Below are 23543 nucleotides of genomic sequence, written 5' to 3' on the forward strand. Positions count from 1 at the left end.
CCCTCCACACATTCAAACCTGGACCGCATTAGCCTGTTCACTTCGCAACACGCATTTGGCAGCAGACAGACATAAAAAGCCCCCCGGGCGGTCTGAGGTGATTACTGCACTGTTTGACAAAAAGCTCATTTTGATTTTGAACCCAACTGTACAGTTTCTCTGAAGGCAGAGATACTGCATTCCAGAAATTAAATGGGTATTTCTTTCCCAGACACGATGCTGGCCACCTCAGCCTCCTCCCCCGGGGAGGAACCACCGCTCTGCAGAGCTGCAGGCAGAGCCCAGGGCTAATGTAAGCCAGGCTGGACTGGTCTCCTTCCAGCACCAGTAAGGACAAGCTTTCATTAAAACAGAGAAATGGCAAATACATCAGATGAAAGAAAATTAGAGGCAAATAAATTCCTTAGAGAAAGAAAAAGGAATGGAAAAAAAAACACTCAAGAAAGAGGATGCCAGAAAAACCCCAAGAAGGACTACAGAAGAGCATATGATGGGGATGCCAGCTTTCCTCTATAAAGAAACCCACAATCGTTACAGGAGATCAGGAGTCTCTGCATCACTAGGGTTGCCACCAGTTTCCATTATAAATAGCTCCATTTCAGCAATTGTTGTGGGACTTGGAAAACTAGTTTAAGTTGAAAATTGTGATGTTAACTGGCAAGGTTTGGGGAGAGTATTTCTGCAAGGTCTTAAAAAAGGAATAAACTGTTACTTAGCGACAAATCTTTGTCACTGTGACTTCAAAACCAAGTCTATTAGTTTACTTCAAAGTAACCGACCAAGCCAGTAAAATGGGAGATAATATATTTTGCCAAGATGGGGGTGGGGGGAAGGAATGAGAAGTTGGAAGGCAGCCTTCGAGGGCAGCACATCTCATCCCAGAGCAAGAGCATCTCGGCTGGGAGGGTCTGCACCACCTTTCTCAGGAAAGTCCAGAACAAGGCAGAGAACCACCACCAAGCAGGAGTTAATCCAGCCACATACGGGGACATACTGATCCTCAGTCTCCATTGCCAAATCCTGTTTTTGGAAATGGATGAACTATTGTGCACAAGCACAAGGGAGAAGGAAATCAACCTGAAACAGAAGTGACATCCTCTTCCAGTGAAGTAGGTTCACGTTAAACCTCTTAAAACGAGGCTCAGACTACTTCAAGACAACTGTGGGCACAGCAGTGAAGAAATCTTCACTTTCTAATAGGGAACCTGAACAGGATCAGCCCCCCAGCAAGCCCTTGCCTGTCCAGATGAGTGGCCTGGGAGGAAACAGAGTCAAAAGAAAAAAAACAGGTGGGGGGGGGGGGGGGGGAAGAGTGCCACCATGCTTCAACCACAGTGCAACAGGCGTAGGGGAAACCAGCAGCCATGAGCATCACTCTGGTTGAGATGAGCACGCCCCAGCACTGGGCAGAGGCAGACAGGCACGTGTCCCGACGTACCTGGGATGCTTCCCTGCGGCTGTTCCTCCTCAGGGGTAGCTGGTTTGGGATCAGATGTTGAGGAAAAGAGTTGCTCAGAGTCTTCTTCACTGGCAGCCAGGTCCCTGTGTTTCGCTGCTCCCTCCACTGATGCATCACTCTCTAAATCAGAGCTTCTGCTCTCTGGACCGAGTCCTTCAAGTGATGGAGAGCATGAAGGCGGGTCAGGCGCTGAGTGGCTCTCTGTGGGCTGTGGGGGTTTCTGCCTTGTGCCCAAACCTCCTGCAGCTGAGACGGCTGATGTGTGGCAGCCCATAAATACTGTTGCTGGATGATACAGTCCTCTTGGCATGGCTGTCTTGGTGCTGATTCCTGCCTGTCGTCCAACCCACGGCATCTGAAAAACACAGGTGGGAGATGGCTTAAGGAAACAAACAGGCAGTGCATTGCAAGTTGAGCTTCTAGGGGATGGCATGTTGGTTTCTGGAGAGAGAAGTGTCACAGAATTCAAGTATTTTCTATAGTAGTAGTAGTAGTATTACACAAACACTTGGCACGCATTTCTTGCATTCTAGTGTGAAAATGAAGGCCTGGACCTCAACTGGAGCTCTGTGAGCCAAAGCAACCGGTGGCAAAAGCACACTGCACCCCCAACCCAACTAAAAGGGACTGAAATACATGAAGGACTCTAATCTAAACAGTAATTGGTTTTTACAAACAGGCAAACCTTTAAGATTAGATTCCTGCAAAGGCTTTTAAGACCCTGGACCAAAGCACAACATTTAGAGCTACCCAAAGTCACTGAAAATGCCTTGAAGTTACTGACTCTAGAGGAACCATTGTGCTCTACTTGTGCATGACTCTGTACAGCTGCGGGTAGCCTGTGGTTTAGGTACCACAGCATCTCGAAGCCAAGACATGCCCATTAGGACCCCGTTGCAGTGTCCGTGGCACAGCTGGCCTTTCTGGAGCCACCCACAGCAGCTGCTCTGATCAGCCTCCTCCTGCCGCTCTTCTCATGGTCTTCTCTAGAAGGCAACAGGATGAGGAAGGGTCCCCAGAGAGTCTGAAACACACATCTGCCATTGCTTACTTGTCTATATCCAGCTTTGCTCACAGCATGTCAACAAAGCAAATAAGAATGAGGCAAAAATCACTGTATTCATTATCTTTCTTCTGCTCTTTCCTGTCTGTTAAATCACACCAAAGAGGTAGACTACTCGGCTAATACCACATAGATGAAATCGCATTTTCCACAAGGCAACTTCGGGCACTGAGCAGAAACATTTTAAATGGCACTTTCCTTCAAGAACTGTTGAACTTGCATAAAAATAGTTCCAACAGTATAACCACTCTGCTTCTAAATGCCAGTGTTTTAATACTTGTCTTTTTTTCTTTGTAAACCTACTCAATCAGAACAATTTAGGAGGAGTGGCTACTGCCACCACTACTACTAAAAGGTCACCGCCAGTTTATGCAAAGCCAAAATTAGCTATCGTAATACCATTGTTCATACTAAGCAGGGCTTACTTTTCAGCCCCAAATCACAGCAGGACAATTTACAGTCACCTCCACTCCTCTCTCCTCTCTTTCATTGCCTGACCTCTTCCTACCATACAAAGTCAGCTGCCAAGCCCAGCTTAGAGGAAACAAAGGCATCTTGTCTAGTCTGTGACCAAGTTTCATTAAAAAAGCTCAAATTGCACGTAACAAGAAGCAGAACAAAAAGCCATGAAGTTATTTTAAGAAGTAAAGGTTTGCTACTCAGATTAATTTCACAGCTTATTCTATCACCACTGCTCTCGGGTTCCTCCTAATTACTTTTCGGGTCTTGGATTTGCTGCTTTAAAATGCATCTAGCAAGTACTTTATGGATTTAGCAGCTCCTGGATGTAGTGTTCCAAAACAAATGCAATTCAAACAGGTACAAGTGCTTGGCAGAGTCATAGCAGATGCACATCTCTAACAAGCTCCTCTCTGATTGCGGGGCTGGGGCGGCGGGGGGGGGGGGGGGGGGGGAATCTCTTCACCACCTTTGCATTCTCAAAGCAAAAGTATGACAGATAACATTGGTCTATGTACTGGTTTTGCCACCAAACCAAAACAGTAAAACCATGTAGATGAATTACCTAGAACAGTCAACAAAATTACTGAACTTCATGTCACTCCAGCTGGCAGTTAAATGAAGTCTCTGCACAAAGCACCCTTACAATCCTCTTTTTGATTGTGGAGTGCAGGCTCCCCACTTCTTCCTCCAGTAACAAATACAATCTTTTTTTTATTATCATTAAAGTGTTTTGAAGGAACAAAGATAAGAAAAAAATCCCTTCCACTAGGACTTAAAAGGGCCCAGTCTCCCCCAACAGTAGACTACCATGTGAAAGCTAGGGAGGTGAAGATGAGCCAGAGACTTGTCTCTTCCAGGCGCCAGGCTTTACTCTCACCTGGGGACACCCCCTTTCTAGGGGAAGGATGCTCTGCCACCCACAGGTGTCCCTGGGAGGTGCCCTGTGCCCTACGTCCAACAGACACGGCTCCGCCAAGACACACCAAGTCCAAAATCTTTGAAAGACTTCAAGAAAGTGCTTCGAAATTGAAGAAGCCAGATTTCATGGCACAAAGATGTCAGATGCGCAGGTTACACAGCTCTGCCAGCTGAGAAGGACCTCTTCAGTACAGGACCTCTCCTCCAACTTCCAACACCGGATTGCCATTACACTGGGCTTCAAAAGACTGGTGCTCAAGTCCTTTCCATGGAGAATCATGGTTTTCTAGACAAACACCATTTGGGTATATGATTTCTGAACTGAAGAACTCCATAAAAATTGAGAGTCCAAGAGGGTGCATATCCCACAGCTCAGAGAAGTACCAGATATTCAAACTGGTGTTTTAGGGGATGGGATACTGACCATCTCTCTAGAAGATTGGTTCTGTGATTGTCCTTATTGGTCTTTAAAATGCATCACTGACGAGGTTAGCACATGACCACTCCTGAAGGAAACCATTACGATACCAGTGCTGGTAAATAAAACCAGTTTCTAGCTGTGTTGATTTGCATCCTGGATATACCACCTGCTAACCACACGTGCTCGCTATGACTGACTCTGTGCCACATCACTGAGAACAAATTCCCTTATTTTGGACGTAAGAATAAGCAGATTTTAAAGTGAGGTGAAGGTGGTAGGAAACAGGCACAATCAGTCTGGGAAAAAAAATGGAGCTACAGAGTAAGATCTGAGACACAGCACACAGACAAGGCAAAAGGATGCACAATTTAGTTGAAGTTACCTTTGTATTTAAGGAGGGAGATGGGAAGAAGAAAGAAGGCGACAGGGGATGAAAGAGTCCGCAGTCAAGCTATTAACTGTAATTCAACATAAAGTGACATTTGGGTACGCACCAAGTTCTTGTACTGTCCAAAACCTGCTAACAGTTTTTAAAAATCTAAGTCACACCACAAGCCTTTGATGTTCTAGCACTTATGTAAACTTTTCCATAGGTTAGAAATCATGTCTCCTACACTGACTGCTTTTAATTGAAGAATCTAGCATTCAAAAATCAACTTACCTTTTCATGTACGTCTGAATTAAAAACGTAATTCGCAAACTGCTGGAGGCCTGCTTATATAGGTCAAGGTTGCTCGGGTTCATTGCTTTGTATATTAGTTTAAAGAATGCTCTAAATTCAAGGTTTTTAACTTTTTAATCTATTGGGAAAACTTCCTATAAACTCAGATTAACGACTGCTAATGCACTGAAGAAAGAAAACTGAAAACCTTCCTCCTACTATAAAAACAAAATAGTGTGGCCTCTGTTTCTTTTCTGATAAGAGTCTTAAATACCAAACATTTAACTGCATAATAACATTTACTGGCAGCCTGGCAGCCAGGCAGCCTGCTTAGCAGATATATAAAGCAGGTAAAAGGAGAAAAAGTTAATTTCTTGGCTGAATGATTCCATCGGTAGCTATAGGGCAAACTAGAAAGTCTTTTAGTAAAGTAGCAGTTGATTCTTCTATCAATCTGCAGCACACATACTCTTCCAAGGAATGCATTAAATATGAAAATCATATCCCGTTATCATCTGTTTCCAGCTTTCAGCCCAGTAAGCTTTTCTTAATGAATGCTGTAGCCTAAGGGACAAGCATGCTGTTGGCTTTTCTGAATAATGGAGTGATGCTACCGTTTTTGCTTATTACAATATCGACTAGCTGAGGGGGTTTCACACATAGTCACAAGTGACTACTCTTGCCAGCATGCTCCAAGTTATTACAAGATGTTTTTAGACATTTCATCTAAAAGAGCTTTACTGCTTTTAGTGAAGAAAACAGCTATGGTCTTGAACTGTATCATTTATATGGAGATAGGAGGAGGGATTAGAAGCCTGCATTACTGCAGATATATAGCAGAATATATTTAAGTATTCCTTGTCAGTCTTTTTGTCTGTTACTTAGATATGCAATCTCTTTTTGCTTCCTCTGAGAAAAGGTCAAAACGCACAAAATTATACATATACCATATGAATCGACTGCTGCATTTTTAAAAATATCATTCATTAAGAATACTTCCTCCTCAGTCAAGACCATTTTCACACTATTCGGCATAGGAATTATAAAAACCAACAAGAAGATGAATATAAACAGTTAGAGTTCTCCCCCCTTTTATAATTCTAGTTCTTTGGTTGAAATAATTGCACTTTTTACCCAGGTTATTCTACTTCACTCAGGCACTAAACAATATTTCACACTACAAATGCCACAACAAAAATCCCCACGCAAAGACTGCTTAGCAATGCCTGCCTCTTCATGCAGCAGCTGAGAGGAAAGCACATCAATGTAATAAAACACATTTCCCCCCACTTCGTTGACATTACCTGCTCGTTGTATTCTTCCACGTCACCTTCTGCTGACAAGTTACCTTCTTGACGTGATAACACGCTTTTAATTTCTCTTCCATACCATTCCTAAATGTGAACAAATCCATTACGTAAAACTGAAGGCCAAAAACCCCAAACCACAACTCAACAAATATTACTTTACAAATTGTGCACTTTTAAATGTAATGTCCCAGCAGCATTTTTTACTTGGACTATATTTGAAGAGCCAGAGATCCCATTTTCTCCTAATTTTTCCACCCCCCTGAACAAATGACATGGCCTGTACACAATCTTCTGCAGGTTTTTAATACACATTTATTCATTCACATAATTTAGAATCCTACAAAATAGTAGTAACTTGTTGACTCAAATTTATTTCATCCCAACTAGTATTTGTAATGCCAAATTATTTCTGCTGTAACCAGACAATGACTCCGCGGCTTTGGGATGAAATGAGCTTTAGAATTTGTTTTACATACATCATCTCACAACTCATTGAGCTATTATAAGGAAAAATATATGGCAGATGTTACAAAGAGCAACCCAGTATGAAAGGCAACTTGCTGTAGTGTTACTAACAAACAACTGCATAAACCGTCTTCACCTCCACTACATTGTTTAATTGACCAAATGTAATGCATTCATAGGAGGACTACTGCTTAAAAGCCAAGCACATGCAGCACCTATAATTAATCCTGTTTGTTAGTAATTGTAAACCCCAATAACAAGTTACATCGGCCCTGAATGAAAGCACTTCAGTACCTATTCTGCATCAGGTAATATGCATGAAAATAAATCTTTAAAACAATTAACTTAACCAGCTCTGCACTTCACTCCAATGGTACATTCAGCAAGTCCGCTATTGCCCAGGTAATAGAAGCTGTTCGTAAAATTGTAAACATGAAATTTTAAGAAACAAAAAACTAACCACGTGAGAATTAAAGATGCTTAAAATAAACTCAAATGTAACTACTGGATTTTCCTGAAATATTAAGTGAATGTACTTATACTCCCAAAAATTACTAAACAAACTGCAGACACACACAGGGAAAAAAAGTGAATCTTTCAGAAACAAAAGAAGTTTTGTCAGCTATAGCCATATAATAAACTGTGGACATAGTTATGATAAAGCACCCCTAAAGGGCATTCTCTCTCTCTGAAAAAAAAAAGAGAAAATAGTAATAATTTCTTTCTGTGTACTTCCATGATAGATTAAATGATTACATGCTCCATAATTCTTATGCAATCCACAACAAGGGGGCTTTCCATAACTGTAGCATAGGGGATGTGTAATCTGTGCTTTGTTCGACAGCTCAGAAAAAAATAAGTCTAACTGGGCAAAAATAAAATGGATGGCATAGAAACATCAAAATGGAAGCAATGAACGAAAACCCTGCATGCAGATCAACCATGGCACAACTGACTCACACCAGTGTAACAACCTACCACTAGTCAAACTGGTGTACGTTAGGGTTGCTCAGAAAAAAATAATCCTTAAAAACAACAGGGGAAACCTAGCATCACAACATACCCCCAGTCCTGCTCTGCTTTAAATAAAAATGAAAAACAAAAAATTTAAAAAGGAAAAAAAGAAGAAAGGGGGGGGGCAAAAATCACACACACACACCCCCCCAGGGACAGTCTCTTAGCTGTATGTTACTAAGCTGAAGCAAGGAAAAGATGCTCTGTGAATGTCACCAGACCCAATAGGTTTAAAAGAATTACCAGGCACTAGCTGGGCTATAGTTGTGCGAGGAATTTATTAACATGGGCATGCAACCATGGGATGTTAGCGAGCCCGTTGGTTTATTAGAGTGGAAATCAATTACCACCAAAAGAGATAGCTGCATCTTTTCCAGAGAGCTTCCTTACTTCCAAAGGCAGGGAGATCAGCTAACACCCCCCCAAATCACCCGCTCTGTACGCTGAAGTCAAGGACAGCACCTCCCAAATAGGAAATGGACCTGCAAACCTACTAGCCTTTCAGAGGGAGCATTCATCAACACAAACCGGCCTCATCACCCCATCTCAAATCCCATACATAAAAATCTTCCACATGATCAGAGAAAAGCAGAGATTGGGACTGTTTACTCTCATACAAACAACGGAATGCAGGGTTAATACGTTGCAAGTTACAGCAAACATGGGGAGAGTTGTCTGAGGCCAGCTAGTTGTTGTTGTTCTTAATAAAAAAAGCAAGGAGATCTTCAGTGAAATCAAAGACAACTAATTTTAAAACAATAAAGTTTAGGGGTTTTTTTTTTTCTTTGGTTGGTTTTTTTTAGCCACAGTACAAAATTACTCTGTAGGGCTTGTTGTCACATAATACTGATTTGACAAAAGGCTTATGAGGATTCAAAAAGGACTAGACATTGCATTAACATTAACATCCATAGTTAAAAGGACCAAAGATTTTTAGAAAGGACAAAGGCTCACACTTCAGGTCATATATTTATCTGCTGAAAGAAAGGAACTTTTCTAACATAAGAACTGCATACTGTGCAGTCTACTGTGATGCAGCTAGTGAAAGCCAAACCAGACAGTAGGAAAAAAAACCAAAAACCAAAACAAAAACCAAAAACCATTACTGCTTCTACATCCCTATTTCAGGCTAAGCTCTAAAAACACTTCCTACTGTGGTGTTTCCAGAGCATATTAAGAGAAAAGTTTCCAAAACTATTTTACAGTAAGGTTTGCTTGTTTGTTTTCAAACTTCTACATCATTTTATGCTTTTTCCCCTTCCGCTCCCCCTGTTTTTATGTTGCAGCCTGATTCTTTCCTCCTCTTAGCTTTTTTCAGAAGTACTTACGTATTTCTTTTCATATACTTGCTGCATCTGAGCACCTCAGCTACCCCACATTTTTCTTTCAGTCCTGTACCACTGTCACCCAAGGGTGCTGCTGCAAGTTCACGTTTTTTGGAAACTGGACCCTGGCTTTTTAGACACCTCCTTTTAAGAGGACCCCAGTCTAAGTTTTACTGTCTCAGAACAAGCTCTGTGTGCCCCTGAACAGAAGAGAGAGGGGGGAACAGTACACTCTGTAGAACACTGTTCCTGTTTTAATTCAAATTGCATTTCAGAGAAATAAGAACAATCACAACTGAGTTCTAGACAGCCACACAAAAGTAAGTGTTGTGTCAGTACCACATCACAGGGGCTTAAAATGCCTCAACTAATTTGTTTCCTTCCCTCCTTTCTTCCAGCAAGTTAAAAACGGGAGTGGCAGAGGGACAGAAATAGCCCCTGCCAAATATTTCTGAAGAATACTACTGCTCTTGGAAAACAGATATAAACACATTTCCTTCCCAGATTTTACCTCCCCCAAAATCTGACTCCATGTATTAGTGGCACGAGTACCTCTGAGATCATTACCAAACTATATTATTTTGCAACATCCCAAATTGTTCTTCAGTGAAGAGCAAGACAACATAATAATATGATTCAAAAATCCTCAAAGCTTGGCTTTTTCTTATATATAGTAGCCTATTAAACTGAAAGTACTTCAGTCATGAGTTATGATAAAAAAATCGTATTATATAACCTTAAATATGGATTTAAGAATCTATTTACTAGTACGAGTTTCATTTTATTTCTGCACTAATTATAAAAAAAGCAATACAAATGCAACTCTTAAACCTACAAATAGCATTACTGATACATAACCATAAGGAAAAGACTGAAGCCATTTACCCAATAGGGTTAAACAGGAAAAGCAAAAAGTCTGTTCACATTTGCAAATGAGGGTTTGAAAGGCTGGAAAATTAAGAGAATCATCAAATTTACTTCAGCATGGGGGAAAAAAAAAAATCATAGCATTTCAGGCCTAGTGGTAACTGATCTTTTTATCTCAACAGAAATGGAACTACTATAAATGTTTGGGGTTTTTTTTCCACTTCCACAACTTTTTTCTCCCATACTATTTTATGATATTAAGGTAGATTGACTACTTACTGGAGGTACAGAAATCCCCATTTGGTTATCAGTTCTAATCATCACAGGGAGAGATATTCTAATAGGGGCTTGCCAGAAGACAAATACTTTTCTCCAGAAGGAAAACACTGCAGAGTCAAGCTGACTTTTGACAACTGTTTCCACAATGAGAATTACAGACCAAAACAACAGAAACAGGCAGAACAAATAGCAGAGGATGGCTAATGTAGTTGTTGAATGGTCACTTTCATTTGTCCTCATGAGAGCTTTTATTCTTTCTTTTAAAATGTAGTGACCATGCATGTTTTCTACCTGTTGTGGTAATTTTTAAGAAATTAATCATTTAAAACCAGAACAGGCATGTATTAGTTCAACAGCCTCTTTTGTAAGGCTAATTCATCCCAGCACAAGCTCTCAAACTGATGACATTCAGTGAAGTCAGTAATAAGACCCCTTTTGCAAATGTAGACCTTTGAGCTGACACCAGTCAAGGCTATGAGAAAGAGCAGCATGCTTGCGGTCATCTTTGATAACAAAGATGCTACAAAGAAGACAACAAGAAGTATATTCTGTGGGGTATCGGCTCTTTTAAAAGTGGTTATTTGGTACTACCACACTCCTACCATGTCAGTTATGACACACAGCTCAAGCATACAAGGTAATGAAACACTCCTTGGGCTTGGCTTTACCAGCCCAGAAGGAAAGTTCACAACTTCCCCAACTCTGAAGGCAGATGAATCAAACCTCTCTGAGTACATGCAAAAACATTACCAACAGCAAAGTTAGGAGTGATGCAATAGGATACTGGAGGAAGTAGGTTTTTTTCTCTTAGCACTGTTCAAGTATTGCTAGTTGATTGTTTAGTAATAGAACTGTGACCTCATTTGAGCTCAGATTTAGTCCCGATAGTTCAAATGCAATAATCTGTTGTAACAGAAGTTATTTACTCTTACACTTCCTCTGCTGATGAAGATGGAGCAATAAGCAGGGGCAAGACTAACTATGGCTATTTAGGGTGTTCACACCAGCAACATGAAAAATATGTTCTGAAATTACTTCCACAAAATATATGCGGGTACTTTTAAGTAATAAAAGCCTTACTGAAATACTGGTTTATAACAAAGTCTCTATGAACATTTTACAACTCAAGCCGCCTTTTTGTCCTAACCTAGATATCACTGGTTTATTATCTTATCACTAACACCCCAAACACATGATCCATTTCCACATTTTTTGATCTCAGCTCTCCCTTGCTTCCAAGAGACTCAGAAGCACAGGGCACTTTACTGTGGACCAAATGTAGAGTTCTGTGAAGTGTCGCTGACTACCCCTGCAGCTACAGTAGGGTGTATTACATCATATATTAGCAGAGTTTGGGTTCATTTCAAATTCCCAAACATTACCACTTTAAGCACTCCAAAACATATAATGAGGTTTCACTAACATCTGAAGTCTTCATGTGTATAATACTCAGACAAAGCCAATTTAGCAACCCTGTAATAACAGTAAACACTAACGTATTAAGTCTTATAGAAAGTTACTTCCATCTTCTGAATCATCTCTGAACTTGAAGTTTTCATATGAGCTTCAAATTGGTCGAATTGCTTTAGAAAGGCCTGGTTTCGCAGTAGAGCTCCTTTTTGTCGTTCATCTATTTCTTTCAGGTATTTTTTCAGCTTCATGTATTTTAGTTTCATTCTACAGGGGAAAAAGAAACTGTACTTAGGGTATGAAAATAAAACAAATGCATCTATTGCAATCACTTTTCCTCAGACACAGACATACTAACACTTACGTAGGAGCTGCCCCCCCCAGCCCCCAAAAAGGAGTAGACACATTCTTCTGCACAACTGTCCAAAGCTACATTATACAACCGACAGGATGTCTGCTATATAACTTCAGATTTAAACAGGGGTTTGGGTGTTCAAAAGGATAAGTCTATTAAAAAACGCTTGTAAATTTGTTTTAAATGGATTATGTTTTAGTCACTTACATTAAATCAAAATGAAAATTGCATTTAGAAGAACGTGCTCTGAAAGTCATACAAATTGTCACATTAACGCTGCCGTTTCACAACTGCTTTAAGCCAACCTAAATCCGTGCTGCCACCAAAAGGGGCATCTCACTCCAAGCCTTTCTTTTTTGTGCCAATACTATCTGCTATGTGGCCACGTGGCAAATTAGGCCAAGAGTAATCCAGCCAAACCAGTTCTCACCCACCCAAAAAAACAGATTCACTTTCAGCCTGACCTATTTTCTTCTCTGATTACAGGGCAGCCACACAAAGGGAAAATGTGAACCAGAGGCAGTAAAGAGCATATTTTGGTCTCAATGTGCCTACAGGTCTGCTTAAATCAGTAGTGAAATTGCAACCTAAATCCCCCCAAGCTGGCAATATTTTCAGAGAAACTTCAGTTCAAAACCTGTTAGACTAAAAAACATCAAATAAAAACAAAAAACAAAGTACATGTGATGCTTCCCTACCCATTCAGGCAACTTTTTTCTTTAATTTACACCTTTTTCTAATCTAAAGGCCCTCTTTCAGAAGAGGAGTTCCTAAGGGATTGGCCATTACTGCACCTAGCCCTCAGTCGCTTGAGTCAAGACAGAAAAGTCGAAAAGTCACCTCTATGAGCTTTACAAAACACATCTGGGGAAAAGAACAGAACATTGGATGAGACATACTTTAGCCCTCTTTTGTTGTTGTTGTTTGGTTTTTGGTTTTTTTGCTTTGGTTTGTTGTTTAGGGTTTGGATTTTTTATTTTTTTTGTAAACAGACTGTATATGTAATTTGCATTAAACAGATAATGCAGAAACAATCCAAGAAGCAGGCCCAGAACCTAGAATATCCTCTAGGACTTCCTAAAACTTTCAGACTTTATAAGACCCTAGGACTTTCTAGCACAAACTATGCTACAGTGATTTTGTAAAAGTTGCATAAAACCAACCTGCATGTTAGTTATGACTAAGACAGTAACGCTTCCATATTAATAGAATAAGGTAGTTATGTTACTGAAGTTATTTCATCAATAACTTGGGAGACATGAATCTTACATTACACTTAACATACGAATATAAATTTGTTATCAAAAACCCCTTCAAGATAACATTCTAAAAACATTCCATGATACCTAAGTCTCTGTAACTAAAATAACTTCTGAGAAGTTTTTAAATAGGCTTACAGGTATGCATCAGACTTCTTGTATTCCATCAGTTTTCTTTCTAATTCCAGCCTTTTGGCTTCACTGGAAGAAAACAAACAACATACAGTAAGGCAAAACTATTTCACAATTTAAATTCTCAAAATGCAAGAAAGCAAGCATTTTACAGAGCACAACCTTTTCAGAGCAGAGAGCACATTTTTGCTAGATCGGCAGTCTTACAGATTGACCTGCCAGCCAAGCTTATCACAAAAAAAAAAAAGTCAAAGCTTTTACTTTTCTCTTTGTTCCTCATTGGAACAAGAGCTAGGTTGTTTTTAAAGGGAAGAGATGCCTGAACATGTATACACCCACACAAGACCACCAAAAAGCCAGACTTCTGCCCAGCTTAAGTTGCTGTTTCAAGTCCCTTCTCCAGCAGCTCCAGGAAGGGCTCTAAACCCTGGGACTGGCAATCCATGAGTTCATCTCTCCCTTTCTTCCCACTCCAAGTCCAACAGCAGTCCACTTTCAATGCAGGAAATACTTTGCTGAACTTGTTCAAAAGGACAGCTCCCCAGAACTTCTCATAGGATGTATCAACACATAAAAATAGATTTCAAAGAAATCCCAACTCTTCCCTGGCTTACAGACCCAATGTGCTATCCAAGTATTTTATTTAACAATTTGAACTTAAAAGCAAGTACATATTTCACACTTACACATTAAAGGCAAGTACATCTAGAGATATGCTACCACTACTGCCCAGAACTTACTAAAGGGTAACAAATACAAGTAACCATCAAAAATATTTATGGTTGTGAAAATGCTATGGGGCCATACGTATCTGCCAAAAGCAATGCAAGGCTATAGGCCCATGGGGATGATCAGATTGCTTGAGAATGAACTTCATACCTCACCTACAATCTATTTCAAAGAGAATCTATTTTCAGGAAGAGCAAAGAGTAAAGCTGATGTTATTTAATGATTACAAATTGCATCTGAAGATGAGCAACCATCCCATGAGCAAAAAAAATAGAATAATCAATTGATAAGACAGAGGCTTCCAGTAGATTCACATTACAAACCCTGCAACAATCAAAGCAAGTACCCTAAGTTGCTTATTAAAAAATAATCTCAAATTCTTATTAGGCAGGAAGGCTGTACATGTGTAAGTGATATGGGCAGATACGTGAGACTGCATGCACCCATGTGGCTAGGCACGCTTATCTATGGATTTGTGCACTCCCCTACAAACGCGTCCATGTCATAGCCACACACGTTTGCCTCCTCCCAGTTGCCCTGCACAGAAGCAAGCAAGGAAAAAAACCCTTTCTGCTTCTTAGTCTGAGAGATCAAGGCATCCATTTTACCCATCTGATCCTGCCACTGTCTGAAACAAGATTAGGTTTTCATGTCATGTATGCAATTTAAAAGCCACGCTTCATCTGGGATCTCATCCTTTCAATTTCCTTTTACATGATGGACAGCTAAGCAAAAGCAGATTTCAAGATCTTGTTTTTACACTTCTAGAAGTAATTTTCACGACTCAATAAAGAACACCGATATCCTGATGGATGTAAAAGCCGATGGATGCGAACAGCCATTGGCTCCAATCCTATTCCTCATTCTCTGATACCACAGGTAGAACATCACATTCCTTAGCTCCTGAAAGATCGTTTCCTTTCTACCAGTGTGGTTTTTCAGCATCCCATTCATTAGTCTGCTACAGCTATTTAGACAGCACATGAATATACAAGTAAGGTCTTCTCAAGGCAAAACAAAGCAGTATAGAAAACATCAGGTAAGAACCTCTCAGCATTTGAGCATCGTCATTATGGATGCCTGGAATGGTTACCACACAGCTTATGCTGTTTTGCAACACAGCCCCATCCAAGCACTGAATTAGAGGCAATCAAGACTTTACTTGTAGATTTGCTTGCCCAGATTCTGCCAAGGTTCCAGGAGAGTTTCTTTGTGTCAGTGACAGAAATGAAGCTTGAAGCAGTACAGGGATCATTCTGGCCACTCCATTGCACCACCACCTCCTTTTTTACATGGAAAACCAAAGCCCTCTGCCTGAAAATTTTATTTCTTCGCACAGTTTTGCATTAGGTTAAAATGGTGCAAACAGTCAGTTATCAACTTTTTTCTTAAATGGGCAAAAATAGCACACTTCAGAACTTTTTAAGGACCCAGGCAGCTCATTTTCAAACAACCCTGAACCTTCAGTCTACAGAGAAAGAGTGTTAGTCTGGGATTTGAGAGCAGAATTAAATTCCCTGGTCAACCACAAGCTCTCTCTAATCTCTGGCATTTCACCAGGCATCGATCTGTAGTGATATTTGATCCCTCACCTCCCATTTAAACCAGCAGGACTAAGATGCCTCAGTATTTTTTGAGATACCAGGCCTTAGTCTCTTTGTGCTTCAGTTCCGCATCCATAATGTAGGAATAACAGTACTCCTGTCATGATACCCTGTTGAGATAAGTACATAGAAAATTGCGCAACACTTGGACACAATGCAATTTTCCCATAAAAGTAAGAAATGTTATTTTTACAGTTGTTTTTCTACACCAGCCTGACATTAAATCAACTGTTGAGCACTGAGCTGCATCCACCTTACTAGCCTGGAGCCTGGCCAGAGCCTGCTCAAGCCTTAGCAACTGCGCTGGTCCCCTGGGCGGGTTAGAGGGGGCCTGTTTAGAACCATCGTCTACATACAGCTGATACCAGCACATATTTCTGAAACTAATAATCCTACCTGGTTTACATCCTCTGCTCAGGACATCTCCGTATTTGTACAGGTTTACTGCAAATCACCCTTAGCGTGAAGCATCTGGCCTCACTGTCTGAAAAGCGAAGCCAATTGCAACGTTAGTCACGGTGTTAAGTACAGCACTTAACTATGTAATTTATTTACTTCCTCGCCCACACCGCTGAAACACTGCCTTTCTCACCAGCAACCACCGAAGATTAAGTGCTGAGTAATCACAACATGGTCAGGTCTGTATAAAACACAGAAGGTAAACTCTCTGCCCCATCTCACTTATTATCTTAGACACCTCAAACCTAATTCTTTATAATTTTGCCCATAACACAGATACCACTGACCACCGTACAAGGACCTACGCATACAGTAATTTTTATATTCAGACTGGACAAAGTACCAGCATTAAGAAATAAAGCACATCCAATAAAGTCTAACATGGAATTTAAGGTACAGTTATGGGGTTTTTGCACAAGTGTTAAGGCAGTCCGTGCTGACTGTTGATCAGAAGCTTAATATCTGGTGGCTAATTTCTCAAGCACTTCAGAACTCAAGTACTTAAGGAAAAAACAGATTTATGAGAACAGGTGGAAAAGAAATATCCATGAGAACTCCCTTCTAGTTCACCAAGAGTCAGATGGGGGACATAACCAAGCAGCAGCTTCCTCCACCATATTCAAGCCCTTGCACATACGGCTGCTTAGTAGTGGCTCATTGTTTGCTTAAGCACAACTGCAAACTGAAAGCAGGACTGCAGTCAGGAGTGAAACAGCTGCTGGGTACTTCAGGTCCTAGAACAGGCGACTTGGATTAGATTGGTGCAGAATTCCAAAGCAGGGCTTAAAAAGCTCCAGTGATTTAACAAAAGTTTTTATATTTTTCACTTTAAAAAGTTGTTTAGATAAAAGGTATCACTTCCGAGAAATTCTGAAGAGGCAACTGCCTCTGCAGCACTGTTCCAGAGGCAACAGCAGCATACAACTTGCACTCTGGCATAAAAATTACTCCTTGTGTGTCAACACCACCAAGTGCAAATACATCTTTTATTTTGTATTTTAAAGTACACACAATAGAAGTGTGGCAGGTAGAAAATATTTATTTATTATCACAAGACCTGTTAAGCTGGGTCTCCAAAGGAAGCACAGCTTATACAATCATTCTGTCTGTCTGCCTGTAATGCCCCTTCCCCAAATAACTCCTGAATCTTTTGGTGCAACTGAATTAGAGGAGCTGATGTCTGAAATGTATGATGTTCCCAGAGGTTTCAGAGGAGCTGAAGAAGGGAAGTCCAGTCCTGCAGCATGAGCTCAGCCCTAGCTCAGACAACAGAGAGGCTATAAAAGAGGTGACCAAACTTCACGCAGACCAGGCTCTTGGGAAGCGCCAGACATCTCTACTCCTAACACGAGGGACATCTGCACGTAAAGACATAGTTTAAAGCAGCACACCGTCTAGAACACTCAGATTTTAATCTGCCCTCTCCCCGCACTTTCTAACACCACAATTTAGATAAAGTGTCTTCCATATCTAGGGCCCACATCTTTAATAATTTCTATACAATAAAAATATACTGTGTATATTCTTATCCAGACTTTTAAACAGCAAATTATTCCTGTTTTGTTTGCCAGCGGTCTTCCAGACCAGAACAGGATATTAGTGAAGATACACACAGCGTTTTCGTCAAAGCAGTATCTAAATGCAAGTTCAGATTATCACAGCCGTGGTGGTGTTATTTCGGCTAACTGTGTGTATTAGTTAATGTATAAAGCTAATACAGTACTGTAGCTAGCATGAGACCCAGAAAATCAAAGTCTTCTGTATTAGACAGAAAACAGGTACTGCTTAGAAAACAACTTCATAACAGTATACCACAAATGATCTCGAGAGACTTCCTCTGGCCAGAAAAAACACCCGCTAATTGACACCAATTACTGTAGTTATTGCAGTGAGTAACAGGCAGGGAGCATCACTAATTGCACACAGCTTCAGAGGAACTGACCGGTGATTGAGATCCCTCAAGCCAAAGCCCCTTCAGAAAGCTTGCATCACCACCTACACTTGCTTTTCTCCTGAAGTCAGATCCCCCTGAAACACCCACAAACTGAAACACTTACAATAACTTTTCTTAAAGATTAAAAAGATGCCTGTAGAGGAAACATCTGTACACACCCTTTCATCAACTAGCCAGCTCTGAAATACCAGCATCCATATTATTTGCTTGAAGTAATTTTGTAAATGTCGCCAGAAGCACTGCAAGAGAACTTCTCAGACAAGGGGTAAGAGGTCCTCAGTGCTTTCAGAAGTCACCCAACAGGCTAATACGGAGGTCGTACAGCACAACGAGGGAAAATATCGAAATCGGGCGTTACCAATAAGCTAGCTTTCAGTACACACGCCTCCGCCAGCACGTAATCGGCCGAAGGAAGATGCTAAGGCAGAAGGAGGTGACAGAAGTGCCCCCTCTGAGACGCTGCTGGGGACCTCAGGCTACTCCCCCCTCCCCGGAGAAAGCCCCCTGCTGTAAAGATCCCCCCAAAGCACCCCACGAACCCCATTTCGTTTCTCCCGGGGCGCAGCACTGTTGCGTTCCCGGGAAGGCGAGAGCCCGCCTCCCCTCGCCGCGGGGCAGAGACCCGGGAGCCGGCCCACGCCGGCCGGTCCCCTCAGGAGAGCGGCCTGCGGGCGCGCCGGCCGGGGAGAGGCTGACAGGAACCCGCGGGTGCCGCCCTCCCCTCCCGGCCCCTTACCCGACGGCAGAGCCCCGCCGGGGAAGGGGGGCGAGGCCTCACCGGAGGCCCGCAGCGGCCCGGCCCGGCCCGGCGCCGCCGCTCCCGGGCAGCGGGACGCAGCGAAGGGGGCGTGGGGTCCCCTCACCTGTCGCGGAGGCGCCGCAGGAGGCCGCCGAGCCCCTCGCAGCAGGCCCGGGGGGAACCGGCGGCGGCCGCCGGGCCGGGCCCGCTCATGCCGCCCTGTTTACGCCGGTGGCCAAAGCGACGGCTCCCGCCGTGCACCGCGCCGGCCCCGCCCCGGAAGCCCCTCCCCCTCCCCGCGCGCGTTGCCGCGGGGACGGGGGCGGGGTCTTCCGCCGCCCTGAGGCGCGGGCGGGGCCGGGGCGGGGGCGGGGCGCCCCGCCTTCCTTCTTCCCGCCTTCCCGCTTTCCCGCCTTCCTTCCTGCCTTCCTTCCTTCCCGCCCGGCGGGGCAGCCGCCCGCTGCGTGCCTGTACGTACAGAGACACGCACCGGCAGCCGTGGCAGGGAGGCGTATTACTAAACCTGTTCATTTAGGCATTACGACAGTAGTTGCAATGGCTGCGGCGCCCAGCCCAGCCACCGGGCGGGCGTTGAGGAGAAGTGGGCCCCGGCCTGTTCGGTAGCCCTGGGTGAGGCAGCGATCTCCGTGTCCCTGGAAAAGGGGGGGGAATAGGGACTTTGCAAGGTGCCAGGACATTAATTCAAAAAATAATGGGGAGCTGCTGGACAGCTGCGGTAACAGGGCCCCCCTTTAATAGTTGGTTTTACTGAGTTGGTTGCACGCCATGATTCTCCGGAAAAAACTAACCGGAAAATGCAAATGGCCTCTTTCCATTTGTACAGCAATCAAACATCAGACTAAAAGTCCCCGATTCCTCCTCCTCTGAATCGCCCCTTTGTCTAGCTGGCAGAGCACGTCAACGTCCTCTCGCCAAAATCCATCGGGCAGTGGAAAAAGCCACACCGCCTTGAGCGAGCACTGGACCGGCCCTGACAAACCCTGTGTTTACATCTCCAGCTGGTAAACAAAGTAGAAACTTTTTTTTTTTTTTCATTTTCAGATAAAAACTTGGGTCCCTTTGAAAGGAAGCTGCCAAATTAGTGCTTAAATTCCAGTGCCCCAATAAAGAAAGTTCAAATACCCTGAGAGTGTTTAACTTTAAGGAGAAGAAATTCTACATCAATAGACAAAATTGCGGATAGCTATGAAATGCTTAAGCATAATTAGAACAGCAATCACTACGCAATTAGTACGAGATCATCATCATAATTACCCTTCATTAGAACTTCTGCCCAACAACTGCCACGTGAAAGCATCGGCTGTAGTTGCGAGAGTAACGGCACGGCTGAGGACACGGCTCAAGCCACGTGCCAGCGCCGGGGATTTGGGAGGCGCAGGAACATCAGAATGAGCTTTTGGGCTGCCGCGGGGGCGGCCCCATCCTGCGGGTGGGGGCTCCTCTGCCAGGTTTCGGTGTCATGCGACAGCGTTCCTAGTGTTTTTCAACACCCTCATCCTCAAACTGGGATAAACCAAATCTAAATGTAAAGTAAAAAGCTTTGCTGAATTGATGTAGCGGTACTTAACAGTCCCCAAATTAGCTTCTGTCACTCGAATAACCATAGCTGCTGTCTGGCTTAGCCTTTGCATATCCGCTATAAATAAATGGCTCACTAAGATATGGATGGCTTTAGCTCATGCAAGAGCTTACCTACTCAAGAAAACGCATAGGCAAAGGATTTGCAGATTTGGGAGCCTTTTATTATTGAATTCACATAAAACACACTCATAATAAAAGACACACTGTTCTTTCCCACTCTTCTGCTTATTGAAAGTAAAGACGTGTTATGGAGATGTCCACCACAGCACGAGTTCACATCTTCATGAGAACAGACAGGTGAAATCTGGGTCTGAGCTTGCCTAAATTTCCACAGTTGGGCATTTTTTCCCCAGATCCTGACTTTGTAACCCAGGTCCACCACAGCTTGCCCTTTCCTTTAAAAATTTGTGGGGGAAAAAAATGGAGCTTTGGCATCTCAGCTGCAGACACGATCCCCCTGCCCTCCTTGAGGGTCACTTGTAGTACTAAGACTTCTCCAGAGCCTTTGTATCAGCATGATGTTCCTGCTCAGTCATGGGGGCAGATAAAATAGAAATAAAAGGGTTTTCATGGTTGCTTCATAGTTAAATTGCCTTTTTTTCCCCCAGAAGGTCCCTCATAACAGCTCTCATTGCTAATACCTACGTCAAAAAAAAAAATAGTCTCCCCTTTGACACTGAGGTGAGACACTAAAAACTTGTTATTTCAGAATGTCAGCCATGAAATGCGCTCTGTCGGGCTGACACATATTTTGAATGCATCGCTGATTGTCAATGCAGAAAACTGTCAAAGGCTATATGGCCTTTGAACAAGAAAACACTTTCATATACTACAGATTTGTTATTTTTCAAAACAGGCAAAGAATCTGGCTTTCTTAAGCCTGTACCAGTGACATACCAGGTTTGGTTCTGGAAGACTAAACGGCTTTTGAAAATATTTGTGCTTGCTAAAATAATATCAAAACTTTCAAACGCTTCTAGTGCTATCTAAAATTACGAGCATATGTTATATTTACATACCGGAAAACCTTATTCCCAAACCAAGATTCCCAAGTTTCAGTTGAAAGGGGTTGATCTCCACCTGACAGCTCAGCGCGGGAGGTGAGGTTCCTAGGACTGCACAGTTTATTTCTTCAGTGGACCTTTCCAACCCCGGTATTTTTTTTTTAGTTGTGGACTACAGCGGAGCAAATGTGAGGGGCAGGGCTCTCCGGGGCGCTCCGTGGCAGGGGAGCTGCTGCTGAGGGGGAGGTGGGCTGCTCCGCGTCTCCCTGCCGCGGTGCGTGCTCGGAGAGGCTGCCCACCTCCCACAGCATCTCTTGCTCAAACCTCTTACCCCCGGGAAACGGGCAAGGGTTGGCGGAGGGTCCTCTAACTGGGAGGAGCCGGGAGGGAGCGCTGGGGGTCGTGGTGACAAAACTGAGAAGATTGGGGCAAAATGGTCCCGGCGGTGAAGAGAGGCCAGGAGGGGCTGGGGTAATCGGCAGGGCTGGTGGTGTTAAATGGGTGAAACACCCTGATGTTTTATTAAACAAGGAATTAGGAAACAAGGCGCCTCAGCCTGGTCCCCCCAGTATGTCTCCCACTTTGTTCCTCTTGCCCTTCTACCCCTTGTCTCGGTGCTCACCCTCCGCGGTACCGCAGCCCCAGGCGTGCGACGCAATCCCCCGCGCTGACACCGATGGTCTCATAATTGACTCAAGAATAATCTTATTACTCACGTTCCTGATAACTAACATCAGTACCCCAGCCCTGAAAGCCTACAAAGAGGAGTGTTTTGTTTGTGTTCTCCCTTCAGTACTTAACACTTCTTTTAGATTGTTTTAATTTAATTTTAACGTAATCTGATAAGAGCTGTAAAATTGTCAAAGAAATCTGTCTCCCTCTGTCTTATTAAATACACTTTGAATGAAATGATGGGTTTTTTTCCCCAATAGCTGCCAAACGAAAGTATCTCTTGATTCAAATGCAGGGATTGATGTGCACTAATCTTAACAGCTTTACACACTCTCTTTAATTTCGGGAGGAAACCATGTGTGCCGTTAGCATCCTGCTTTCCTCTGGAGATGTAGCAGTACCCCTGAAGGTGCAGAATCCACCTCCCCGTGATGAGCATCTGGCCGCAGGGTGCCCACCTGCGGGAGGAAGAAGGGAGGAGAGAAAGAGAAGAAAGTGAAAAAGAATATATCTTTGTAGGGGAAAAAAAGGGGGCGAGGGACTGACAACGCATGCCTCCAGCGACAGCCTGTGTTGCTCTCCTCCAGTGGAAGGCTCGGGGGCCAAGCTGTCACCCCGTGCCCCCACGCTTAAGGATATCACCTCGCTGCGCCCAGCAGCAGGTCTGTGGTGGTTTGCAGGGCACCTTCCCTGCTGCCAGAGCCCGACGGATTCTGCGGCCCCGCGCAAGGGGCTGGTCCAGCCTGAAGCTGCGTCCGCACAAGGACCCACTGCCCACGGTGGAGTGGGCTCACGCTGCGGGAGGGAAGCTGGAGTTAAAACTCCTGTGTTTCTGCCGCTTCTACTATTGGGATCTTCCCAAACAGCTCTGCCGAAGTTTTTTCTGCCCTGCTTATCTCTGACCTGCTCCATGCTTTTTCTTCCCAGGTGCCACCAATCAATCATCTGTCCGTCTGACCCTTGGCCTCGCCGCTCTCACCCATTGCCGGCCCTTGGCTGCAGCCATCAGAGATGGCTGTCACGGGGTTTGCCCGTTTTCCTGAGCGATAGACCCGTGCACGGTACGTCCCTGCTGCCAATTGTCTGCCACAGCCTCTGATCTGAAGCCAGAAAATGGAGGGGATGCCACTTGGTCCCAGAAAGACGGGAAACTCTTCATATAAAGCAGAAATTGTCGGTGTCCTCGTGTAGGGTGTCTTGGGACAAAGCCTCCCCACAATAGCTTCTGCATAACTGCACCCCCCCCGCACTGCTGCCCTAACAATAATGATGAGCTTTTACAGATTAAGGGCCCTCTCTGATTTTAGCTGAGTTTCACTTAATGTGAGAAATACAAACATTGGTCTGGATTAGAATAAACCAAATCATGACTTCAAAAGC

General features: G+C 43.4%; 1 protein-coding gene and 1 long non-coding RNA gene across 9 annotated transcripts in view; both read right to left on the reverse strand.

Annotated features, from left to right (window-relative positions):
• KIZ (kizuna centrosomal protein) overlaps nt 1-19168 on the reverse strand; it is a 52185-nt gene extending 33017 nt beyond the window's left edge. For 4 of the 7 annotated variants that reach the window (XM_069787779.1, XM_069787774.1, XM_069787780.1 and 1 more), the window contains exons 1-5: nt 19010-19168; nt 13407-13469; nt 11765-11921; nt 6289-6378; nt 1439-1814 (exon numbers count right to left, since the gene is read on the reverse strand). In XM_069787779.1, coding sequence (XP_069643880.1) covers nt 1439-1814; nt 6289-6378; nt 11765-11921; nt 13407-13469; nt 19010-19098 — 775 coding nt within the window. In that variant the 5' untranslated portion in view covers nt 19099-19168. Of the gene's footprint in view, nt 1-1438; nt 1815-6288; nt 6379-10244; nt 11738-11764; nt 11922-13406; nt 13470-16129; nt 16218-19009 lie in introns of those variants that run through there. The other 3 variants (XM_069787778.1, XM_069787775.1, XM_069787776.1) reach the window with 3 other exon arrangements.
• Nucleotides 19169-20626: 1458 nt separating this feature from the next.
• Nucleotides 20627-23543, reverse strand: part of LOC138686147 (uncharacterized) — a 113443-nt gene continuing 110526 nt past the window's right edge. For both annotated transcript variants that reach the window (XR_011325504.1, XR_011325505.1), the window contains one exon: nt 20627-22621. This is a non-coding gene — a long non-coding RNA (uncharacterized lncRNA). The remainder of the gene's footprint in view (nt 22622-23543) is intronic.

Source organism: Haliaeetus albicilla, chromosome 7 (assembly GCF_947461875.1).
Source record: "Haliaeetus albicilla chromosome 7, bHalAlb1.1, whole genome shotgun sequence".
Lineage (NCBI taxonomy): Eukaryota > Metazoa > Chordata > Aves > Accipitriformes > Accipitridae > Haliaeetus > Haliaeetus albicilla.